The 20,764-nt window shown below is 42.4% G+C and overlaps 1 protein-coding gene across 1 annotated transcript; it reads right to left on the reverse strand.

The window, feature by feature from the left end:
• Positions 1-119: 119 nt before the first annotated feature.
• TEX48 (testis expressed 48) lies at positions 120-9,475 on the reverse strand (the record flags this gene model as incomplete). The annotated part of the gene is made up of 4 exons (XM_084237824.1): positions 120-223; positions 1,306-1,419; positions 3,679-3,795; positions 9,334-9,475. 4 exons carry the CDS (start codon positions 9,473-9,475, stop codon positions 120-122), a joined length of 477 nt encoding a protein of 158 aa, XP_084093950.1.
• Between the last annotated feature and the right edge of the window lie 11,289 nt (positions 9,476-20,764).

Here is a 20,764-nt window from a genome sequence, read left to right on the forward strand (position 1 = left end):
CTCCTGGGGGGAGTTTCCGAATCAGTCCTCATGGCCCCGGGCTCACTGCCCTACCCTCCTAGTGCCATGCCGGCAGCTGTGCAGCCTTGGACTCGTGCGTGGGGCTGGGCCTAGAAGGCTCAGGGCCTCCCAATGAGGCACCGCTGGTATGGCCAGTGTTCCTGGGAATATCGGTTTAGGTTTCTCTTGTAAAAACGCCTTTCTGAATTGTGAGTCTTCAGAGCTGAAGGAAGAAGAGAAATGTGCTGGATTGGGGGATCTGCTTGGACCAGGATGGACAGTCCTGCTTTTGTCCCTGCCTCCTGGATCCCAGCCTGAGCTGCCTGAGTCCTTTGTAACAGGGAGAAGTTTCTGTAAGTAAGTTCTGCATTGGTAATCTATTGGGGCAGTTAGTGGCCTGGGAAGTAGAATTTGATCCATCCGGGTTCTGACTCTAACTCATGGGTTGGTAGACTTTTAGAAAGTCCCTTCCCTGTGGGCCTCAGCCTTCTCTGTACAAAGAGATGTGGACTTTAAACTATGTTCTGTGGAGTCCCTTGGGGTGAGGAGGGGAAAGGAAGAGGGTGGGTGAGTTAATGGGGCTCCCAACCTCCACCCTCCATTTAAGTACAGCAGGACCCCTTAGATCTTTTAGTCAGAGTTTGTATGCAATTTTGATTGCAGGGAGGGTTTAACTTGAGGGAGAATTCTAAAATCACTGAGCGGGGTGATCCTTAATTTTCGACAGCTGGCCTCAGGCGTGGTTGGCAGCTGTGTGAAATCATCCAGGCTCAGCACTGGTGCCCAGCATTGCGGCTGCATTTCTTTCTGATCTGTGCCACTGGCCTGCATTGGGCTTCCATCTTTCTCTGGCCCATTCCAACCCAAATGGACTCCATGGGGTCACAAGTACTTCCTGGCATTGTTCAGGGTGTATACCTGGCTGGGTTCAGGGCAACAACAGAGAACAAAGCTGATGGGGATTCTGCCCTCCTGTAATTTACTGGCTAGTGGCTGAAGCTGATTTAGTGAAACAATCACACAAAATACACATGTAAGACTGTGCCCCAGGGCTCAGAAGGAAAGTTTGGATGTGTGTTCTGTCCTCCCAGACCTGTTGCTGGGAAGCTCATGCGGATGGGTCTTAGACCCCTGCACTCTCCAGTGTGCTCTAGGATAAGACTGCACCTCCCCAGAGGGCGTGTTTCTGTCTCTCCTGTCACCCCACTTAGCTCAGCTCGAATATCAGTGGGGTTTGGTTGTCAGGATGAGGCTCCCTCCCCTGGGGGTTGCTGGTCCACGTTGGTGTCCCAGTTTGGGACTCACGCTCAAACTCGTAGCTGCTGCTGAAGGAGTCCTCTTCTGCATAGATTATGGGTTTTCCTGTGTTGGCGAGCTTGGGATTCTGTCTGCCGCGTTCATTCTTCTGAAGCTGCAAACCTGGCAATGATAATTCCATTCATGTGGGGAGGCTGGGAGATGGTGGAAGTGAAGGTGTCTTGCCAACTCAGGCAGTGTGTACAGGCAGAGGGGGGGTGGTGATGGTGGTTATGGGGTGGGGAGTCCCTGGCCTCTCCATTGTTAAGTGATACAGCACTGCATTCTATGTTTGTTCTTTTTTTATTGATTCTTTTTAAACCATGAGGTTTGCTTTTGTACTGTTTATAAATGTGATGCATAGCTGTTACAGAAAAGCTAGGAAATAGGGAAGAATAGGAGAGAGGGGAAAATGGCCCAAGCATTCCTCCCTACGATATTATCCCAGTTCCAAACTTTTCCTATGAATATTTTTACACAATCCATCACATCCTAGGTGTTAACATATTTATTTCTACCTTGCATGTTATATCAAAAACATTTTCTAATGTCACTATGTTTGTGAAGTAATGGTTGTGTAGTAGTCTATTTTCTGGGTAATTCAAGGTTTAGCCAACCAAATTCTATAGTTGAGTGTTTAGACTGTTGTCAAATTTCACTACTTCTGTGATGAACACTGTTGCATGTAAGGCTTTGCTTTGATATACTTTCAGGTCCCGAAAAGTATAACATGGGATTTTATCAACACTCTGCTGTGTCCTGGGATAGAGTGATTAGCTCTGCCCCTTTCTGGCAGCAGGCTTTCTCCCTGCCTCTGATTTCAGATCTGCAAAAGAAAACATCCATTTTGGATAATCATGTCCACTTTTAGAGTTAACTATAGGGATGAAATAACATCATTTTACTAGTGTGTAAGCTCTAAAACCATAGGGATTTATCAGATCACGGCTGGGTCCTGAGTGTCTAGATGGTGCCTTTATGTAAGGGGAGCTCAGTAATTAACATTAATGTATTGGAAAAGAGGTGATCATTTTAAAGGTTCTTGGTTTTTATTGTGAAACTACTTCCGGGAAAGGTATTTTAAAGACTCCCACTACAGATTTTGGGCAAAATATGCCATGTTTGTTGGCACTGAACTGTGTCATCTCTCAGTGGGATGGTGCCAGAGGCCCTGCCAGTCCCTGCTCCCTGCCAGTCCCTGCTCCCTGCTCCCTGATGTTCCTGTCAGCCCTCCCTCATCCTGACAATCATGATGCTCTTTTTTATCTGTTGGAAATTGCTGACTTTGACCTCCCTGCCCCTCATCTTCTAGTCTCCCCCACTATGACCTTTTGATCATCAAAGATGTCGTTACAAACATCCTTGTGTCTTCTCTCTGTCTGTCTCTTTGACACAGCAGCCTCAGAGGCCACCAGTTCCAGAAGCCCTGGCTAAAGGTAGAAAGGGATGACTGATAGATACTATGTTTTTCATGAATAAGAAATGCACTTTTATTTTGTAAACCACTGAGATTTTAAAACTCGCTTTAATATTCTAGCCTATCCTAGCCTGACATGCACTCATTGCCTCCCTTGTCGAGGGCTTGTTTTGGATCAGACCCTCATATTTTTGCCTCACTTAATCTTCCTAGTGATCCTGGAGGTGATGCTTTATTGTAAACATCCCCATTTTATAGGTGAGCACACTGAAACTCAGAGTGAGAGGTTAAGCGATTTGGTAATTCTGGGACTGGACTGATTCAAACGAGCCTCAGCCCCAAAGGCAGAGATCTTATCACTAACTTCATGGTTTTTAGGCAAGTGCTTGTCAGACTATAATGTACATGCACATTTACCTGGGGTTCATGCTGAGATGAAGGTTTCTGCTCCGTAGGTCTGGTAGGTCTAAAAGTCCTAGGTGACACTGATATTGCTGATAATTGAAGTATCAGTACTTTAGGCTCTGGACTTTATTGGTTTGGTTGCTTAGGCCCTCAAGCCCCACCTTCTTTCAGGTTGGAATTATTGCTCAAAAGCTGAAGGAGGGCCTCCCCTGGCAGCGCAGTGGTTGAGCGCTGGGCTGCGAAGATGCCCGCAGCCTCTGCAGCACCGGTTCGATCCCCAGCCACCGGCGAGGGTCCCACATGGCAAGCAGACTGCCGCTCCCACTGCTCCCCTCAGCAGTGTATTTTGTCACTCTGCCTGTTCTGTTTTCCGCTCTGGCTCTGGTGAATTCTCTCACCCTCCCGCGCTTCTGATTGTACCCAGTGCTTGTATAAATAAATAAATAAATCTTTAAAAATATATATTAAAAAAAAAGCTGAAGGAAATCTGAGGAGTATGTCAGCAGGAGGGGACTGAGAAGTGAGGTCTCGCGAGGTCAGGCAGGGTGTCTGGCGCCTACCGGTCAGTGTCTGGTGTTCTTGGGTTTGACTGGAGGTGTTGGAATCATCCATATCTCGGGGCTCCTTACAGTTTCTGCAGCACAAGCAGAAGATCTTTGAGGCCAGGCTTTTGTGGGCTGTAGGGGGGAAAGCAATGAGACGTGGGTTCTGGGCCTGAATTCCAGATGCCCATTGGAAATTTACTCAAATGGGGGCCAGCCTCTCCCAAGGTGCAATAGCCTCCCCTCACCCAAATCTTTTATAGCAGCAGGTCCAGGCTCTTTTGCTTATTGTCACCATCTTTTAAAGCCATTTCTTCTTATTTTATACAGATTTCTTACCCATGGGAAGGAGTTGAAGTCCTAGTCTGCCAGGTTTGCCTGCAGGGGGCCTTGTTGAATCTGCCGATCTTGAATATGAGCCCACTTCCCCTAAATAAACATAAGACTATGGCTGAAAAATGCCAGCCCTTTACCTAGCTCTCCAGAGAGTGTCCTACTATGACAGAATCCCAGCTAGTGCGGACGTGCACGTAGGTAGTTTCAGCTCTTATGTAGGTGTGTGTTCTACCCCATTCTAGGTGCCTGTTTTTAGTCTATTTCTTCAACCTCATGATTATCATGTGAAAAATGCAGAAGTAAAGGTCTGCATCTATGATAAATATCTCCTGTGGTGCTAAGTCCACAGTGACTGCCCAGTCAGTGGCATTCCATACGCTCCCTGCTCTTCTGTTGTGTCTCACTGGCTTCACGGTGAACCAGATTAGGAAGAGTCTTGATATTTAAGCCTGGTTCTGCCAGTAACTTGCTGCACGGCTTTGGGTAAGTTCATATTTTTCTCTGTGTCTCAGGCTTCTCAGTAGTAAGAGGAAGTTAGGCTAGATAGTCTTTCTGAGGATCTTTATAGTACTGATGGTCCAGAATTATAAGGTCTTGTGTTTGTCCCAAACTTCTCTGTTCATGTACCAGCTTTTTCCAGGTCTCTGGACTTCCTATCCTCACTCCCCTGTCTGTGGCAACAAGCTCCCCCACCCCCTTTAGGAAATTCTCATTATGGCATTGGTTAGGTATCCCTCACAATCCCCAGTCAGCTGCCTCACTTAGGGGAGAAAATATTTGCACATCATATATAGAACAAGGGGCTAATACCCAGTATCTACAAGGAATTAATACAACACAATAAAACAAAGAACCCCCCCCAAAAAAAAAACAGGCAAAGAAGCTAAATAGCCACTTCTCCACAGAAGACACACAAATGGTCTATAGGCACATGTAGAACTGTTCAACATCACTGTCATCAGGGAAATACAAACAAAACCACTATGAGATACCACCTCACTCCAGTGAGAATGGCCTTATCATAAAAACCAGAATCAAGATGTGGAGTAAAAGAAACACTCATACACTGTTGGTGGAACTGCAAACAGGTCCAGTCCCTGTGGAAAACAGTATGGAGTTTCTCAATATATTAAACATAGGTATACCATATGATTCCGTAATTCCACTCCTTGGCATTTACCCAAAGAATGCTAAAACACTAATTTAAAGAAACATGTGAAATACATGCACTCTTGTGTTCGTTGCCACACAATTTACAAAGGCCAAGTTATGGGAAAAGCTGAAGTGCCCAATGACAGATGAGTGGATTAAAATAAGATACACAGTATACACAGTTGAATACTATTCAGCTATCAAAAAGATGAACTTCTGCTGTTTGTAACAAACTATAGAAATGATCCCTGAAAGTATAGTCTTACTTCTGCTGTTTGTGACAACATGGATGGAATTAGAAGGGTTATGCTAAGTGAGGTAAACCAGAGGGAGAAAGGAAAATACTGATTGATTTCACTCACATGAATACAGAGAAACAAAACAAAGGAACTGACAGAACTAAACCAACACAAAATCTTGAAATGACCTCAGAATTGAGGCACTAGAAGGGGAGGAGGTGAAAACAAGGAGGGGAGAGGTCCTGATGATATACAATAAAGGAATAGGGGTGCTCTGGGTGGGTGGGGCGTGGTGGTGTACATCTAAGGAGTTGTGAACCTAGTCCTCGGAATCATATATAGTGCTGTAAACCAATGTTACTGCAAATCAATAAGTTAATTAATGTAAAAAAACCTGCTTTACATATGTACTCTCACTGTATGTGGCTATCTTAATACATGGCTAGCTTTCCCCAGCTGACTGAGAATTACAATGGCTCTCTGGCTAACTTTCAATGTTAAAAGTAAGAGGGTTTCGAGAAAGAGAGAAACCAAAACACCAGACAGTCAACAGAGGACATCTTTGGTTGGTATACTCTGCCCAGAAAGAAAGGGGAAAAAAGCTCACTCCCACACAAATCTTCTGAAACCTACTTCTTCACATCTTTCTTTCTCCACCCAACTTTATCCTTACTACTTACTTACACTTCTATTCCTTCCCTGACTGCCTGTATAAACTTTCATCATGGCATATTTCTCTAAAAAAGAAACTCAACATTGCATATCATCCCCTTAAATGCCTGAACCAGAGGTGGATCCATAGAGGGTGAATTTCAACCCTGGGTGAGAGTTGAATATTTTCAATCATCTCAGACTTGAGAATGATGAACGTTGCTGTGTGTCAGGATTCTGTTGTTTATTCTGTTACTTGTTTCCCTGGATTCTCATATTTGTACCAAAAGAATTCACTTTACTGTCGACCTTCTACAATGGGGAAAATTATAGAAAAAACCCCCAGAAGATTTAATGATACATTGTCACATAGGTCTTTAAAAAATGAATTTGAGAAGATAAGAAAAATAGGAAAGTATCTCATGAAAATATGTCAAAAGTCTTTTTCTTTGTGGTAGATTGGGCAAAATTTTAAAATTGAGAAAATAAATCAAGATGAATTAATAGGAGATTCAGTGGACTCGAGGATACTTTTTTTAACAGCATTTTCTTTTTTCTTTTTTTTTTTTTTTGTATAGAGGCATGCTTTATTTATTTGTTTTGCTGGTCTGTTTGTTTGTTTTTTGTTTATACATGCACTGGGTACAGTCAGAAGCGCGGGAGGGTGAGAGAATTCACCAGAGCCAGAGCGGGGAGCAGAGCAGGCAGAAGGACCGAAGTACACTGCTGAGGGGAGCAGCGGGCGGCAGGAGAGGTCTGCGCGCCATGTGGGACCCTCCTCCGGTGGCCGGGGAGCAGCCGGGGATCGAACCGGCGCCGCAGAGGCCGCGGGCAGCTTCGCAACCCAGCGCTCAACCGCTGCGCCACCGGGGAGGCCCAACTCGAGGATACTTTTCAAGAACATTTTAGGGTAGACCAGCAGCTTACACAAATGGAGCCTTCTTTATGTTTTTTGCAAAGTGCTCTGAGATGAAAGCGGGGCCTTACATATAATAAATAAGAATGGGGAATGCCAACTTAGATCTCCTGATCACTTTCAAAGATCTTAAAAAGTTAACTAGAAATCAAAATAACCTTCTGAATTTTTGGATAAAATAGCTGGCAATTGAAGTAAAAATAAGACCCAAAGATCCTGGTTCTTAAAGCACATGGGATGTGTATTGAGGGACATTGTATTTACTGCTAACAGAAAGGTCATCAGAGGAACCCATGTTCTATGATGGCAGAAGGACAGCTGTCCAGGCCTGTCCAGTGATGCCATCTGAGGAGACCTTGGCATTCAACTTTCCTTCCTCTAAACTCCCAATGGAATTACCTATAAACACAGAGGTACAACAGTGTCCGCATAATGATGTGATTTGTTTCCAATATGGAAACTAGACTCTCTGAAGCCAACTGAAACTAAGACTAATTGTTCTGTGAACACTTGGACCACTCCAAGTTTGGGGCTTCCCAGCACCCTCAGGGGACCATGGCTTCTCACACAGGATACATAAGCACAGCTCAAGGTGCTCATTTCAACCTTGGACGACAGAGTAAGTACAATTCACCCCTGGGGAATGATGACCAATTGAAAACCCTTTGCTCAAGTAGTTTTGGATAGTGCAATGCCTTTGAGTTTGATTTTGGCTAATCAGGGGCCTATGCACCATCTCTAACACTTCATATTGTACCTTGATGAATACTACAGGTGAGGTTAATTATATTAAAACCCAAAGAAAAGACAACCTGGCTAAGGTAGACCCAGGCAATCATTTGAAATTTATTTTCTTGCTCATGCCTGTGATTCATGGGTGCCTCCAGATCCTTCTTAAAGTAATTTAAATCATTATGGTTTGTCCCATAGCCACTCAGTGGCTATTGTTACATAGAGTCAAATACTTTTATGCAGCTACTGGCCCAATAGACAATTCCACAGATGATTCAGAGAAAAACAAGAAGACAAGAGGCTGATGGATACTCAAAATGAGCATCAGATTTCTGTAGGAGGGAAAATGGAAGTGTGTCTCTAAGGAAATCCATACAGCAGTAAAGAACTGAACAACCCCAGAGGCTCTTGGTTGAGGGAGAACTGAATTGGGGAGGCTGAGAATAAAAGAAGTTCCCGTACTCCTAAGAAAAGACTGATTGTGCTGAAAGCATGGCAACAGGTCGTCACCAGAACTAATTTTAAACCCATTTCATCTAAGAATGAAACTGCCTAGTTGATTATTCCCCCGCCCCTCACCCCTCCCCCCGCCAACCAAGTATCACACGCTGGTGTAGTAACTCCCTGCAGTTGACGGTCTACCTTTCCCAAGTCCCCTGCCTCTGAATACCGCTGCCCACTCACTGTGTACCTCCCCAGACCCGCCAGATCAGCCACTAGCTTGCTCAGCGACTGTCAAAGAAGCATCGTAGCTCTTTGACCAGAAAGTTTTTGTGTGCATGTTAAATGGACTTGTTCCCTCTAAAGCAGCTTACATCTTGTAAATATATTGAGGCTCATCCCATATCAGCAGTGCAGCAGAAAATTTTCATCATAGGTTTGTCTGACTCTAGGGCTGATGCTTTCCACATTTTTATTACACTCATCATTTTCTTGAGAAAAAGAATAGAACGACTTTCTTCTCTGAGGGTTGTTAGCATAGAACTTTGAACTTTGAGCCCTCTTCAGAAAGGAAAGATCTTGTGGGAAGAGCAATGTATCAGTTGCAAGCATATTCTTTAAGGTATAATTCTTACTAACTCTAAAATGTAAAGAATTTAACTTCCTCAAGACTCAGTTTTTCTTATCTGTGAAATGGGGATGACAATAAGAGTTTCCACGCTAAAGGTAATTGTGAGGACAAGTAATGATGGAAAGTGCTTGGCACAGCTGTCTGACACATTGTGCTCGCTCAGTAAACATCAGTGTTAAGGTTGACAAAAATGTTGTCATGATGCTGGTGGGGTGAGGCGTTTCTCGCACTACCAGTGTTATCCTCTAGATGGAAGCAGGAGCCAAAGAAAAGGGCAACTGGGTTATCCCCAGATTGCTGTGACCTTTGGGTCTCCAGTGACCCGGCAGCATTTCTACCAGGAGAAAGATCATACAGGAATCATTCTGGAGCTGGAGGAATCCTTAGGTATCATTCAGTACAGGTGGGGAGACTGGGACCCAGAGAGAAACAGAAGGGTCAAGGTAAGGGGTGAGGTGTTAGCTACTTGCTATAGCCGAGTGGAAAAGTGTCCAGGAGTGATGGAGGCTTTGTCCCTTTAAATACAAAAAGAGTACCCCACCTGCTCTGAGGTCTCACCTTTGAGCCTCACTCACCTGCAGCTGGCAGAGCAGAGAGGAGGTTGTCTGTGATGTCACAGAGCTGGGAGCCAGGGAATGTTGGGGGCAGAGGCAGGAAGGATGCAGGGGATTTGCTGAACCCTTCTCTAGTGGTGCTGCCCTCTATCCATGATGCCATGCTGCCTGTCAAGCTGTCCTCTAGGGCACTGGAAACGTCCTGGCGCCTCTGGTGAATATGTCTCAGGGTTGGGCTAGAAGGAGGCAGTGTGGACCAGCTCTGGACGCAGAGACCTGATCTACTTTCTCTTAACATCAGCTGGGTGATTGTATTTCACATCTTGGTTTCTTCCTCTGCAAAATGGGAATAATAAAAATATTAATTACATGTCATATATATATATTAGGATTACATGAGATCAGGTAGATAAGCATTTAACACATAGTGCTTAGATGTAGCAATGTTCAAGTAATGGTTGTTAATAATATGTCCAAAAACAAAGTGACATTTTTTTCCAACCTGTCTTTCAGAAAAAGGGGAATTGCTTTATATTTGATATCTTTCACTTTTGGGGGTATTCTTTACATTCCTTCATTTAGGACAACCCAAGTATGATTCAGGAAAACAAAACTAAGCTAAAATGTTTTCAACTAGTGCTATCTTTGGATGTGTAACAGAGGTCACGCAATACAAAAGAATCAAAGAAGTAAAATTCAGTGCAATTTGCAAAGCCATTGGTTGGGGGTGGGGTGGAAGGGTGAGTAGGGGTTGAGGTGAGGGTGGGTGGCACTTTACCATCCTAAGTATTTGATGGGGGTAAGGTGGTCCTTTGAAACTCACTTGACAGAAAGCATTTTAAGTGGTAATCCTGAAGGTTCTCAATTCTGGCTGCAAATGAGATTCACAAAGTGTTTCAAAAAACCTACCGCCACCCTGGGGCCCAACTCTGGGTAAGTTAGAATCCTTGGGGGTGGAGCATGGAACCTGGGCATCATCTTTTTTTTTTTTTTAAACAAAGCTTTCTAGGTAAATTTTATGTGTAATCAAGACAGAATTACAGAATTACATTGTGCAGATCACAAATCACACACTTAAGTAGTGATTTTCAGCTCAGGCTGCACTGAGGATTACAGAAGAGTTTTTAAAAAGCTTTATCCAACACCTTCTCCAGGCCAGTAAATCACTGTTTCTGAGCACAAGAAGGCTGCCCAGGTGATTTTATTTACCATTTTTTTTAATTGTTATGCAGGTGACATAAAGCGCTGTCTAAGCCTGAGATGTCCAGGATGTCTTTGATACATTTATATATAGCAATATGATGACTGCAGTGAGTGTAGCTAACACTTTTATCACATCACATCATTATCTCTTTTTTGTGTGGAGAACAATTAAGATCGAGTTTCTTAGCAACTTTGCAGCTTATAGTACAGCATGATTTTAATTCACAGCCAGCTTTGAGAACCACTAACCTATGGAACACATTTAAGAGAACTAAATTTTCTTGATATGATGTGAATGGATTCTTGTAACTTTTTGGGAACAGAACTACATGTGAATTCAAAAGCACTATTTTTTGAATAACTTTAGAAATGAAGATTACATACTCTTAACACCTGTTATAAGAGAAAATTGAAGATGTTGATGTTGAAGATGTATGTGAAATGTTTGAGTGAAATTGTTTCAGAACGTGTGAGAGTGAGGCTAGTAATACTTCTACATTATATTTTATATAATAGCCATTGCAAATTCAGGTCATGCTGTTGAAAATAGAGCTTAATTATTTTACCTAAATGCTTACATATTCAAGCTGACCAGAATGCTTGAAAAAGAAAAATCTTTACATGGGGAAAATGGGGCATTGCTTTCCTGTTTGGGAAAGCATAAATGGAATGATTGCTTCTTTCCTCTTGGGTCTGGTGTAAGAGACTAGTCAGCAGGTCTCTACTATTTCCGGTCCAGGCACTGGCGTAAGGTGAATGGGTGATATTTGAATCTGATTCCACCATGTATGGACTCTGGAGTCACACTGCCTAGGGGAAAAGCCTGCCATGGCCATGACCTCCAACCCTCAGTTTCTTCACCTTTAGAATTGGAGCAATAATAAAATGAGAATATTAAAAAGATGTGAGGCATGAATTAGAACAGCATGGAAAGCTGTAGGTGCTTGGCAGAGAGTAGTCGTCAATCCAGATTGCTGGGGTTGCATCTCCTGCTCTTTACACTTTAGAAGAGTGAATTTTATAGTACATGCATTATATCTCAATAAAGCTATCATTCTTTAAAAATGGAATGTAAAAACAATCCAATAAGAAAATAAGAAAAAGACATGGAGACGTTTCATTTCACCAAGGATGTAGGGATAACTAATAAGCACATGAAAAGATGTTCCCCATCATTAGCCATTAGGCACAGGCACATTAAAATCACAATGAGAGAGCAGACCATGCTTATTAGAATGGCCATCATAAAAAATAATGAAAAAAGCCCTGGGAAGGATACACAAATGGAATCACTCATCCACTGCTAGGGGGACTCTAAAAGTCAGACTGGAAGACAGTGTGCCACATTCACCTAAAACTCAAAATGGATTTGCCATCCAATCCATCAGTTGCACTCTTGGGCATGGATTCCACAGAAATGAGAAGTTATTTCCATAAAAATTGAGCACAAATGCTCATATTAATTTCACTTGTAATAGCCCCAAACTGAAAACTGTGTCTCCTAAAGGGCAAATAAACAAACTGTGGTACCTCCATATAATGGGTCATGGCCCAGCAGAAAAGGAACCATTGATACATGTAAAATTTGGATGAACCTCAAGGAAATTATGTTGGGGGGGCGGTATTGTTAATAAGAGACATGCTGCATGTTTCCGTTTATGTAACCTTCCTGAAATGACATCATTACAGAGAAAGAGAACAGATTGGTGGTTTCCAATCTGTCAATGGGGGTCAAGATTATGGGGTGTGGCTACAAAGCATTCTGGTGGTGGGGAAGTCTTGTGATGGCAGTTACATGAAGCCACATGTGTGATAAAATCACCTACAGCTACATACACATGCACATGCACACACACACACATGCACAAGTGAGTACATATATAACTGGTGAACTTTGAATAAGCTTTGCGGGTTGCACCAGTGTTAAATTTCCTGGGTTTTGTCTTATGAGATAGTGATACAAAAAATTAACAGTGAGGAGTCTGGCTGAAGGGTTCATAAGAACATCTTCACACATTTCTTTGTAACTTCCTGAGAATTTGAAACAATTTCAAAATGAAGTTTTTGTCAAAAACTTTTATCTAGCTTTGTCCAAACAAATGACACCTTTTTAGTCCTTCAGTTATGGAAAGGGAGAAGCCTCAGGTGCTACAAACTGTTACTGATGTTCCTTTATAACAACAGGAAAATGGTCTCAAGCACATTATTTTGTTCTTATATGTAGGGAATTAAGAAACAATGGTAGAAATAATAGACAAAAATCAGAATGGTATGTGACTGAAAGGATTTCAGAAATAAATAAAAAAGAAATAAAATGCTGACGTGCTGGACAGCATTTTATCTATGGCCTATATGACAAATGTTACGAAATGAATTTATCTTTCCTTTCTTAAGAAACTCAGGGACAAGCGTAATTTTGGACACAAACTCATCTCTTGTTCACACCTTTTGAGCAGGAAATTTGGTTTATTCTTTCAAAGGATTTTAGACTCTCAATTTCCAGGAATCCTAAACCCTGGACTCCCTTCAAGGGTGTTTCTCAAATAAAACCCTTTTGTGACTCTTACATAATTGATACTTAAGAACCTTTTGGAAAAATCCTCCTCTGCAATCTCACATTCTAAAATGAGGCTTGACTTTTGGATTGCTTCTAAATAAAAACATTTTTCGATTACACTGGAGACAAAGAAAAAAAATTTCCAGTGTCAATTTGAGACTTGTGAGAAAATGGAGAGAATAAAAGTTTCACTGTTCTCAGTGAAGGTTTTGGTTTTGAAATTTTGTCACATTGGCTTACTTCTGAGTGTGGTGGGGGTGCTGAGGAAGGAAGGTAAATACTGTCACCAGTCATTTAATTTGTCACTTATTACTCAGATCTGACATCAAAGGCAAAGACTGCGCAGCAGGAAGCAAAACCCAGCTCACTGTAGATGCCGTGTTCTAGGAGACTATCTCTGAACTTCTATGGTTTCTCTGAGTAATTATTGAATCGTCTCTTTGTTACAATGGAACTTCACAGTGACAGTCTTGGCTGTGGAGCAGAGCCAGAGAACATCCTTCTGGGCCTCTAGGGTACCAGTGGAAAGGGCTTAGTTTCCAAAGAGGCGGTGTAGCCCCCTTGACAAAGACCCTCTCACCTGAGAGGGGCCCTCAGAACCTGGCGAAGGTCCTCTCTCAGGAACTCCCGGTGGACAGTCCCTCTGAGGGCTGAATTTGTTCTCCTCCCTCCTCCATGGGGGAGAGTAGGTAAAGACACAGGAGCCACAGGCCGTGGAGGGTAGCAGGGGACACAGAGACCCCATTCCTCTCAGGGATGCAGCTTCCTTTTTACTATGTCATCTGGTAGCTTGAGGCCCAAAAGGTTCCTTGCCCTTCGGTACGTTCAGGCTTCTGTTTTTCACACTTAGGGCAAATCATTCCCCTTTCTGAGTCTCCTTGGGTCAACTCAAAAGGGGACTCACAATTCCCGCCTTGCCCAGGTCAAGAACCACTGGCAGGTGGGAAGCTGCCGTTGCACTGTGTGGTGTATTGTGGACGGACATCCGTGCCATCCCCAAAGCCACAGTAGGGTCCTTTGAGTAGCTACCCACTCTGTGCTTTGTGAGCACTGGTGTTTGCCAAGCTCCACCATTTTACCTGCCTGAGATGCTGGATGAGGACGGGAATGGGGTGATTTGACTGAATGATAAATAGGCAAGCTTGAGTCTAACTCTTTTTTTTTTTTTTTTTGCTCTAAACAGCAATGCTGTTTATTTAATAGTATATCTCCTTACCTGGCACATGGATCCCAGCACAGTGCCATATTTACGTGAAAGGATGGTGCACAAATATATTTTATTGGGATTTGAGTAAAAATCTATTTTTTTACTGACTTGTAGTTTGACTTATTTTTTTTTTTTTATTGACTTGTTGTTCGAAAGGAGTAAATAAAGGGGATGTAGAGAACATACTCTTGGATGGTGCCAAGTGCCAAGAAAATAGAAAAGTATGTTATGAAGCAAAGGCCAAATTCGTAGAGAGAAAATATTAAACAGTTGAGAAAGAGATTCTATTTTTCCCTAATCAGTATATTTACCTACATTTATCCATATCCCTTCTTCCAATACTTTCTCTGTTGATAGTCAAAGGAGCACCCTTAGAGGTCCTGGTGCAGCCATGCAGCAGACAGCAGCTTTTCCATCTCTATCATCTATCTGACCTCCTGGTTGGAGACCACAGACTCCAGGCTCCATCCTTTTCACAAGTCTTCACTTAGCCTTGTAACTTATTTCAAGACAGTTTGCCAACTTCCCAGATATATGAAAGAGATCGTATCTAAAGATTCTTCTGATGAAAGCATTAAAAAGTGAAATTCAACATTCTTAGAAGCCAGTAATTAAGGCAAATCCTCTGACTTTGGCAGAAATACTGGAATGGGTGGGAGAGTCTCTGGGCTTCTTCCCTGAAGTCAATTAAATGCTGTGGATTGATTTCTGGGACCACCTTCCCCAGACATAGACAAGAATCATTTTAAGGGAAATCAGCCTTTATGAGTGTTAAGTGTGCCAGGCACTGCCCTAGGTGCTTTGTCTTGGAGCAACTGCCTGGAATGAAATCCCAGATCACATAGTGATCTTGGGCATGTAATATGACTTCTTTGAGACTTGGTGTATCCACCTGAAGGGACACTGCAATGAAATTGTAACATCTAACTTTCAGGGATTTTTAAAGATTTATTGAGACATTGAAGTCTACTTCTAGGGATAAACACTCAATTCTTAATGTTTCTGATTTTTTTGTTGTTGTTCATTTCATACGAAAATCCAGGGCAACTGTGAATTTCATGGCAGATGAGTGTTCTGCTGGCCCAAAATTTCATTTTGATTTAATTCTCCTCTCCCCCAACAAGGGGACAATAATACTTGAAATTTAAAGTAAGAAGATTTCTGAGTAGTAAATGAGTTTAATTTATAAATGTATAATAATTTTGACCACAAATCAAATATCAATGATTTCAAAGTAGATCAAGACAAAGTCATAGACATAGGCTTACTTTGGAAGAAGAGGTTCTTTATCTAGATTATGGACATGACTTTCACTCTCTAACATTTGAAATTGTGGTGATATTGACCCAACCTACAAGGGAATAGGTGAGGTGCTGTGCCAAGTAAGGAAGGTGAGTCAGTGCCAGATCATGTACTAGAAGACTGTGGGCCCCAAATTCCTATTGCCTGGGGACATAGTGGTTGTGACACTGTAGGCGTGTTTATTTTTATTTAAAAAAAGATTGATTGATTTTTGCATAGAAGAACTGGGGTGTAGGCCAGAGGTGCAAAGGGTGAGAGGATTCACTAGAGATATAGTGGGGAGCAGAATCAGTGGATTTACTGAAATATACTGCTGAGGGGAGCAGCAGGTGAGACAGGAGAGGTCTGCTGCATCATATGTGGGTTAGCTCCCTTGCCAGGGATTGAACTCAGCCCATGGTGGTAATCATTCTGAGACTTTTTTTTTCTTTTTTTCTTTTTTTAAAGATTTCTTTATTTACACAAGCACTGGGTACAGTCAGAAGTGCAGGAGGGTGAAAGAACTCACCAGAGCCAGAGCAGGGAACAGAACAGGCAGACTGATAAAATACATTGCTAAGGGGAGCAGTGGGTGCGGCAGGAGAGGTCTGTCGTGCCATGTTGAACCCTCTCTGGGGGCCGGGGATCGAACCGGCGCTAACAGCGACTGCGGGCATCTTCGCAGCCCAGGGCTCCACCGCTGCGCCACCAGGGGAGGCCCAATCATTCTGAGACTTAACACCTAGACCATCAGGGAGGCCCTAGATATGTTTATATACACAAACACGATGAATCACATTTGCCTACAGTATTCAGTCCAGTAACATGTTTGTGTCTTGGGAGCCATGGGCTCCCAAGATAGCCTAAGTGTGTAGCAGGCTCTTCCATCTCGGTGTATAATTACACCCTCTGATGCTTGCACAACAACACCATCACCTAGGGATGCATAAGCAATGCCTGACTATAGTTTCTTTGATCACAAAACTGTAAAGTTTTATAAGACTTAGTGAAAGCCTTAGACTGAAAGCCAGAGTTCTTTCCCTCTCTGTAAAGTGCACATATGGGCTGTATATTTGATAGTGGTAAATTGAAAGGTTTTTGGTCTCTAGTTCCATTCCAAATAGGGCCACATAAATATTGCCTGGCTGGATCTTGAATATCTGACAGCTCCCTTCTCAAATCTTTGACACAGCTTCCTTGCAGCACAATTAGATCTTTGTTCTCAAACCACGAGACGTGCCTGAGGGTGTAGCTAAAGTCAGCTTCAGAAGTTTCAAGACTCCTGATACAGGCAATTCTTTTTTTCCCTGACAAATCAATAATGACTTTTTATTACATCTTAAAGATATATCACCAATAGTTCTGAGAAATCATCCAGTATCTTGCTATTTCTATAGCTGGACAACTTAAATCATACTCATTAGCCTGATGAATTGTTCATTTTTCAGATACATAATTACCATCCCCCAAATCCCTGATATCCCTGTTTTTAACTGTTGTGGCTTGCTGAATTTGATACAAGTTCAAGCTTGTTTCCTTCAAGAATTAACTCATCTTTCTGGGCTGATAATGGTCAACAAGCAATGCCTGGTTTCATCCAAACTCCGCAAATGCACTTCTCACCCAAGAAGTTTCAGATGTCAACAAGAGACCCATTCTCCTGAATAACAATGTTGACAGGGAAGTAAGCACAGGCAGACCTCACCTTATATAGGAAGCGCAGTGTAACACCCTTGGCTGCATGAGATTATTCTGCAGGTGACTACAGAGACCTAGTGGTAGCCAGTTCCTGTCTATTTCCCCACCCTTTCTCAACCCAGAGCCTCTTCTCTTTCATTCCACAGAAACTGAGTGTGACACTGATGTGATTGAAGCCCCTCTGTAGGTGACTCTGGGGCCCTTCACAGTCACCGTGAGTCCCTTTCAGCGGGATGTCAATCTTTTCTAGGATGTCAACAGTCTGATGGCCAAAAATGTCTTCATTCTCATAGTAGAAGCGGCAAAGAGAGACAGCCAAGTCTATGTAAACTGAGAAGCAGACACAAGAGAACTTGAGTAGATCTGTTTATCGGAACAGGTTTGTGCCAGTGTTTTCCCTGACACTGAATCTTTTATTCACTAAATCTTTTCAGACTAAAGGGGGAATGTCACTTGGGTGTGTAAATAAGTAGATTTTTGCCAGCATCTGGTGGAAGGTCAGCACCTTTGGAACATCCATTCTATGGTTCCGGAAAGGAAAGAGCTACAATGGGCTTAAGAGACCAGGCAAACCAACCCTCTCTCTCTTTTAACCCCACCATACATGCTAGAATGCTAGGTGTCAAGATGGGAAGAGTTTTCCCAAGGTTACAAGTTGAGACCCTGGTTGAACAGTGATATGGGTCTAGGTCTGTTTGATCTAAAACTTATTTGAACGTGCAGCAAAAACTACTAATTGTTTTACAATTTCCATCCTCCTCTTCCCCATTAATACTAGAGTCTCCAATTTGTGGCCCAGTTCATATCTATCTGAAGAAAAAAATGGACAGTAGACTATTTTCTAGTTGTTTTTGCAGTAGAGCTGGCTATGAGACAAAGTTCTGGCCAATGACAAATAAGCAATAGTGTCCTGTGGAAATATTCTTTTATACTTCTTCCATTCTGTTGGCTGGAATATGGAGGTGATGGCTGTAGTTCAAGCAGCTCTCTTGGATTATGAGGTTGGAGGTACATTTTAAGGATGGTGGAGCATCCAAATAGCAGGATTCTGAATACTTGACTGTGCAGAACACTATCAGCATTAGAATGCCCACTTCTGAGCTTTTCTTATGAGACAATAAAATGTATGTGTCTCACAGCTGTTATTTTTTGAAAATTTATATTGTCAATTATATCTGTACCTCTTCTTTACTGCCACTCCACCACCTCTACCTCCAAATCAATTGTCTTGCTTTTAAGAGTATAGAAATTATTTCTTGGGAGTTCTGGTGGGGGGTGGTGAGGCAAGATCCTTCTAGATAAAGAGGTGCTCTCTGTGTCTCACTAGCAGATTTATATCCCAAGAGGGAAGGACCATGACCAATTTTTCTCAGCATAGGACATAGAAGAAACTGGTAATTGTCAGATCTTATACCAGTTATTTATTGCCTCAATAATGCTGAGTAACAAGTGCAGAACCCTACATTCTTGTAGAAATGTCTAAATATTGCTCATGTGTCTGGGGTGGTCACCCAGGCAGTTTTGCTGATGTTGGCTGGACTTTGTCACTCATTTGGGGAGTTGGCAGGCTGTTGAATAAGCTGGGTGGTCTTGGCTGGGACAACTGTGGTGACTTGACTCTATTTCACTTGTCTCTCATATCCCAGCAGCAGGCTTGTCCAAGACAACAGAAGAGACTACAAGTGATGAGTGGTGACATGCAGGTTATTTTTCTTGCCTCTATGTGTGCCACTCCTGCCAACAACCCAATGGTGAAAGCCAGTCCCAGAGGCAGACCCAGAGACAGAGTGGGAGGGCAGTTCACTGTTACATGGCAAAGACTTGGGTTCAGGGTGGCTGGGGACATGGGACTCTTTACTGGATCCAATCTATTACAGATGGTTGACTGAATGAATGGAGGATCAGTGGAGAGAGAGAGAGAAGGAAAAAAAAAGCCTAGAGGGGGATGACGTTGTATTCACTGTGTCCAATCTAAGGGAAAAGGAGACACTAGAGAGAAGTTTCCTGTCTCCAGTGCTCTTGGGGTTTGGCTCATCTGGGGCCATCTTGGCTCGGGGACTGCCCATGGCCCATGGGGAATTAAAACTTTGGCGCAGACACGGGCTGTGGGTGTTCATATTACGATTGCTTCTGTGCTGGGGAATCTTTGCTTCTGATTGAGTCATTGTGAAAGGCTTCATAAGCTTTACTTAATGATTGGGAAGAGTCTATTTTGGAGACAAGAAGCCTTTTCAGAGAGAGATAATTCATAACATGAAGACAGTTGTGCTGTGGCCTGAGAACTGAATCAGGAAGCAAGGGACCTGAATTTCAGTCCTCCTGCCCCTGCCAAGTAAGAAAATAATACCAGAAAGATGAGCTTCTCTTGGGCAATTTTTAAGTCCTACAGTACTTATCAGTAAGAGAGAAGCCCCCCCCCCCATCAACAGATGTTTTAAAGAATGCATTTTCTCCCTTCCTTCATGGTCCTTTGAATTCCTGATAATATGTACTTTTTAAGAAGATGAATTTAGTAATGTTGCACTGACAAATTTAGTAATTTTTGTTTTCGTTAAATTGATTGAAGATCCTTTATCATTAATTGTTTCAAATACTTTCACAATAATACTTAAGTATCTCTGTAAGTCATAAAATGATGACTAGTGTAAAAATTAAACTCATTAAACAAGTAGTGTGAAAGTTAAACATCGTTCATGTGAAAGTTAATCATGATTGAAATTTCATAATCGTCAATGCAAAAATTTGGCAGTAAGAGTCATCAGATTTTTCTTAAAGATGAAAAAAAAAGCTCAATTTGTTTTGATGGTGTTAGATGAACAACTCACTTGGTCATTTCCTTCTGTTGCAGATTCTGGCAATTTTCCCAAATCTTCAATACAAAGTAAATGCTCTGTTTATTGGCTTAAATTCAAGGAAAATTAGATTCACTTACTTGATCTGCACATATTGCTAATCTTTCAGGGTCAAGCTTCAGGGCATCAAACCAGACTCATTTCTGGGGGGCTGAATTCTGGAAGCCAAGGATGCAGCTTTCTTGATTCTTTCTGGTCCTTCTCCCATCTTTCAATTATGGGCCATACCAAGGCCTGGAAGAACAAAAAGACTTGTTTATGTGAGTTTCAGGGAACCACCAGGAACCCCAGATCCTTATCTTGGTTCTTTACACATTGCATGGGATCACCCCTTTCCATCCCACAGAGCTCCTGTCTCTTTAAAGGGTGTCTTGCCAGTTCCTAGATGCCCTAACTCAAAACAGATTTCTCTATCTGTTGAAAGAAAAATATGTTATATAAGGATACCCCAGGGGAAAGTGGAATAACAGCTATTTTGCTTCCTATCACTTGAGTATACTCAATCTAACCCTCTTAAGTTTGCTAAAAAGGATCTTGGGCCTGTCTCACTCTGTCTCAATCCTTTTATCCCTTCCTCCAAGGCATGCAATGAAATATTGAAGAGCTGTCTTCTTTGCTGGGTGCATAGTTTGTGATTTCACTTCATAGTGAATA

Source organism: Talpa europaea (genome assembly GCF_964194135.1).
Source record: "Talpa europaea genome assembly, chromosome: 7".
Lineage (NCBI taxonomy): Eukaryota > Metazoa > Chordata > Mammalia > Eulipotyphla > Talpidae > Talpa > Talpa europaea.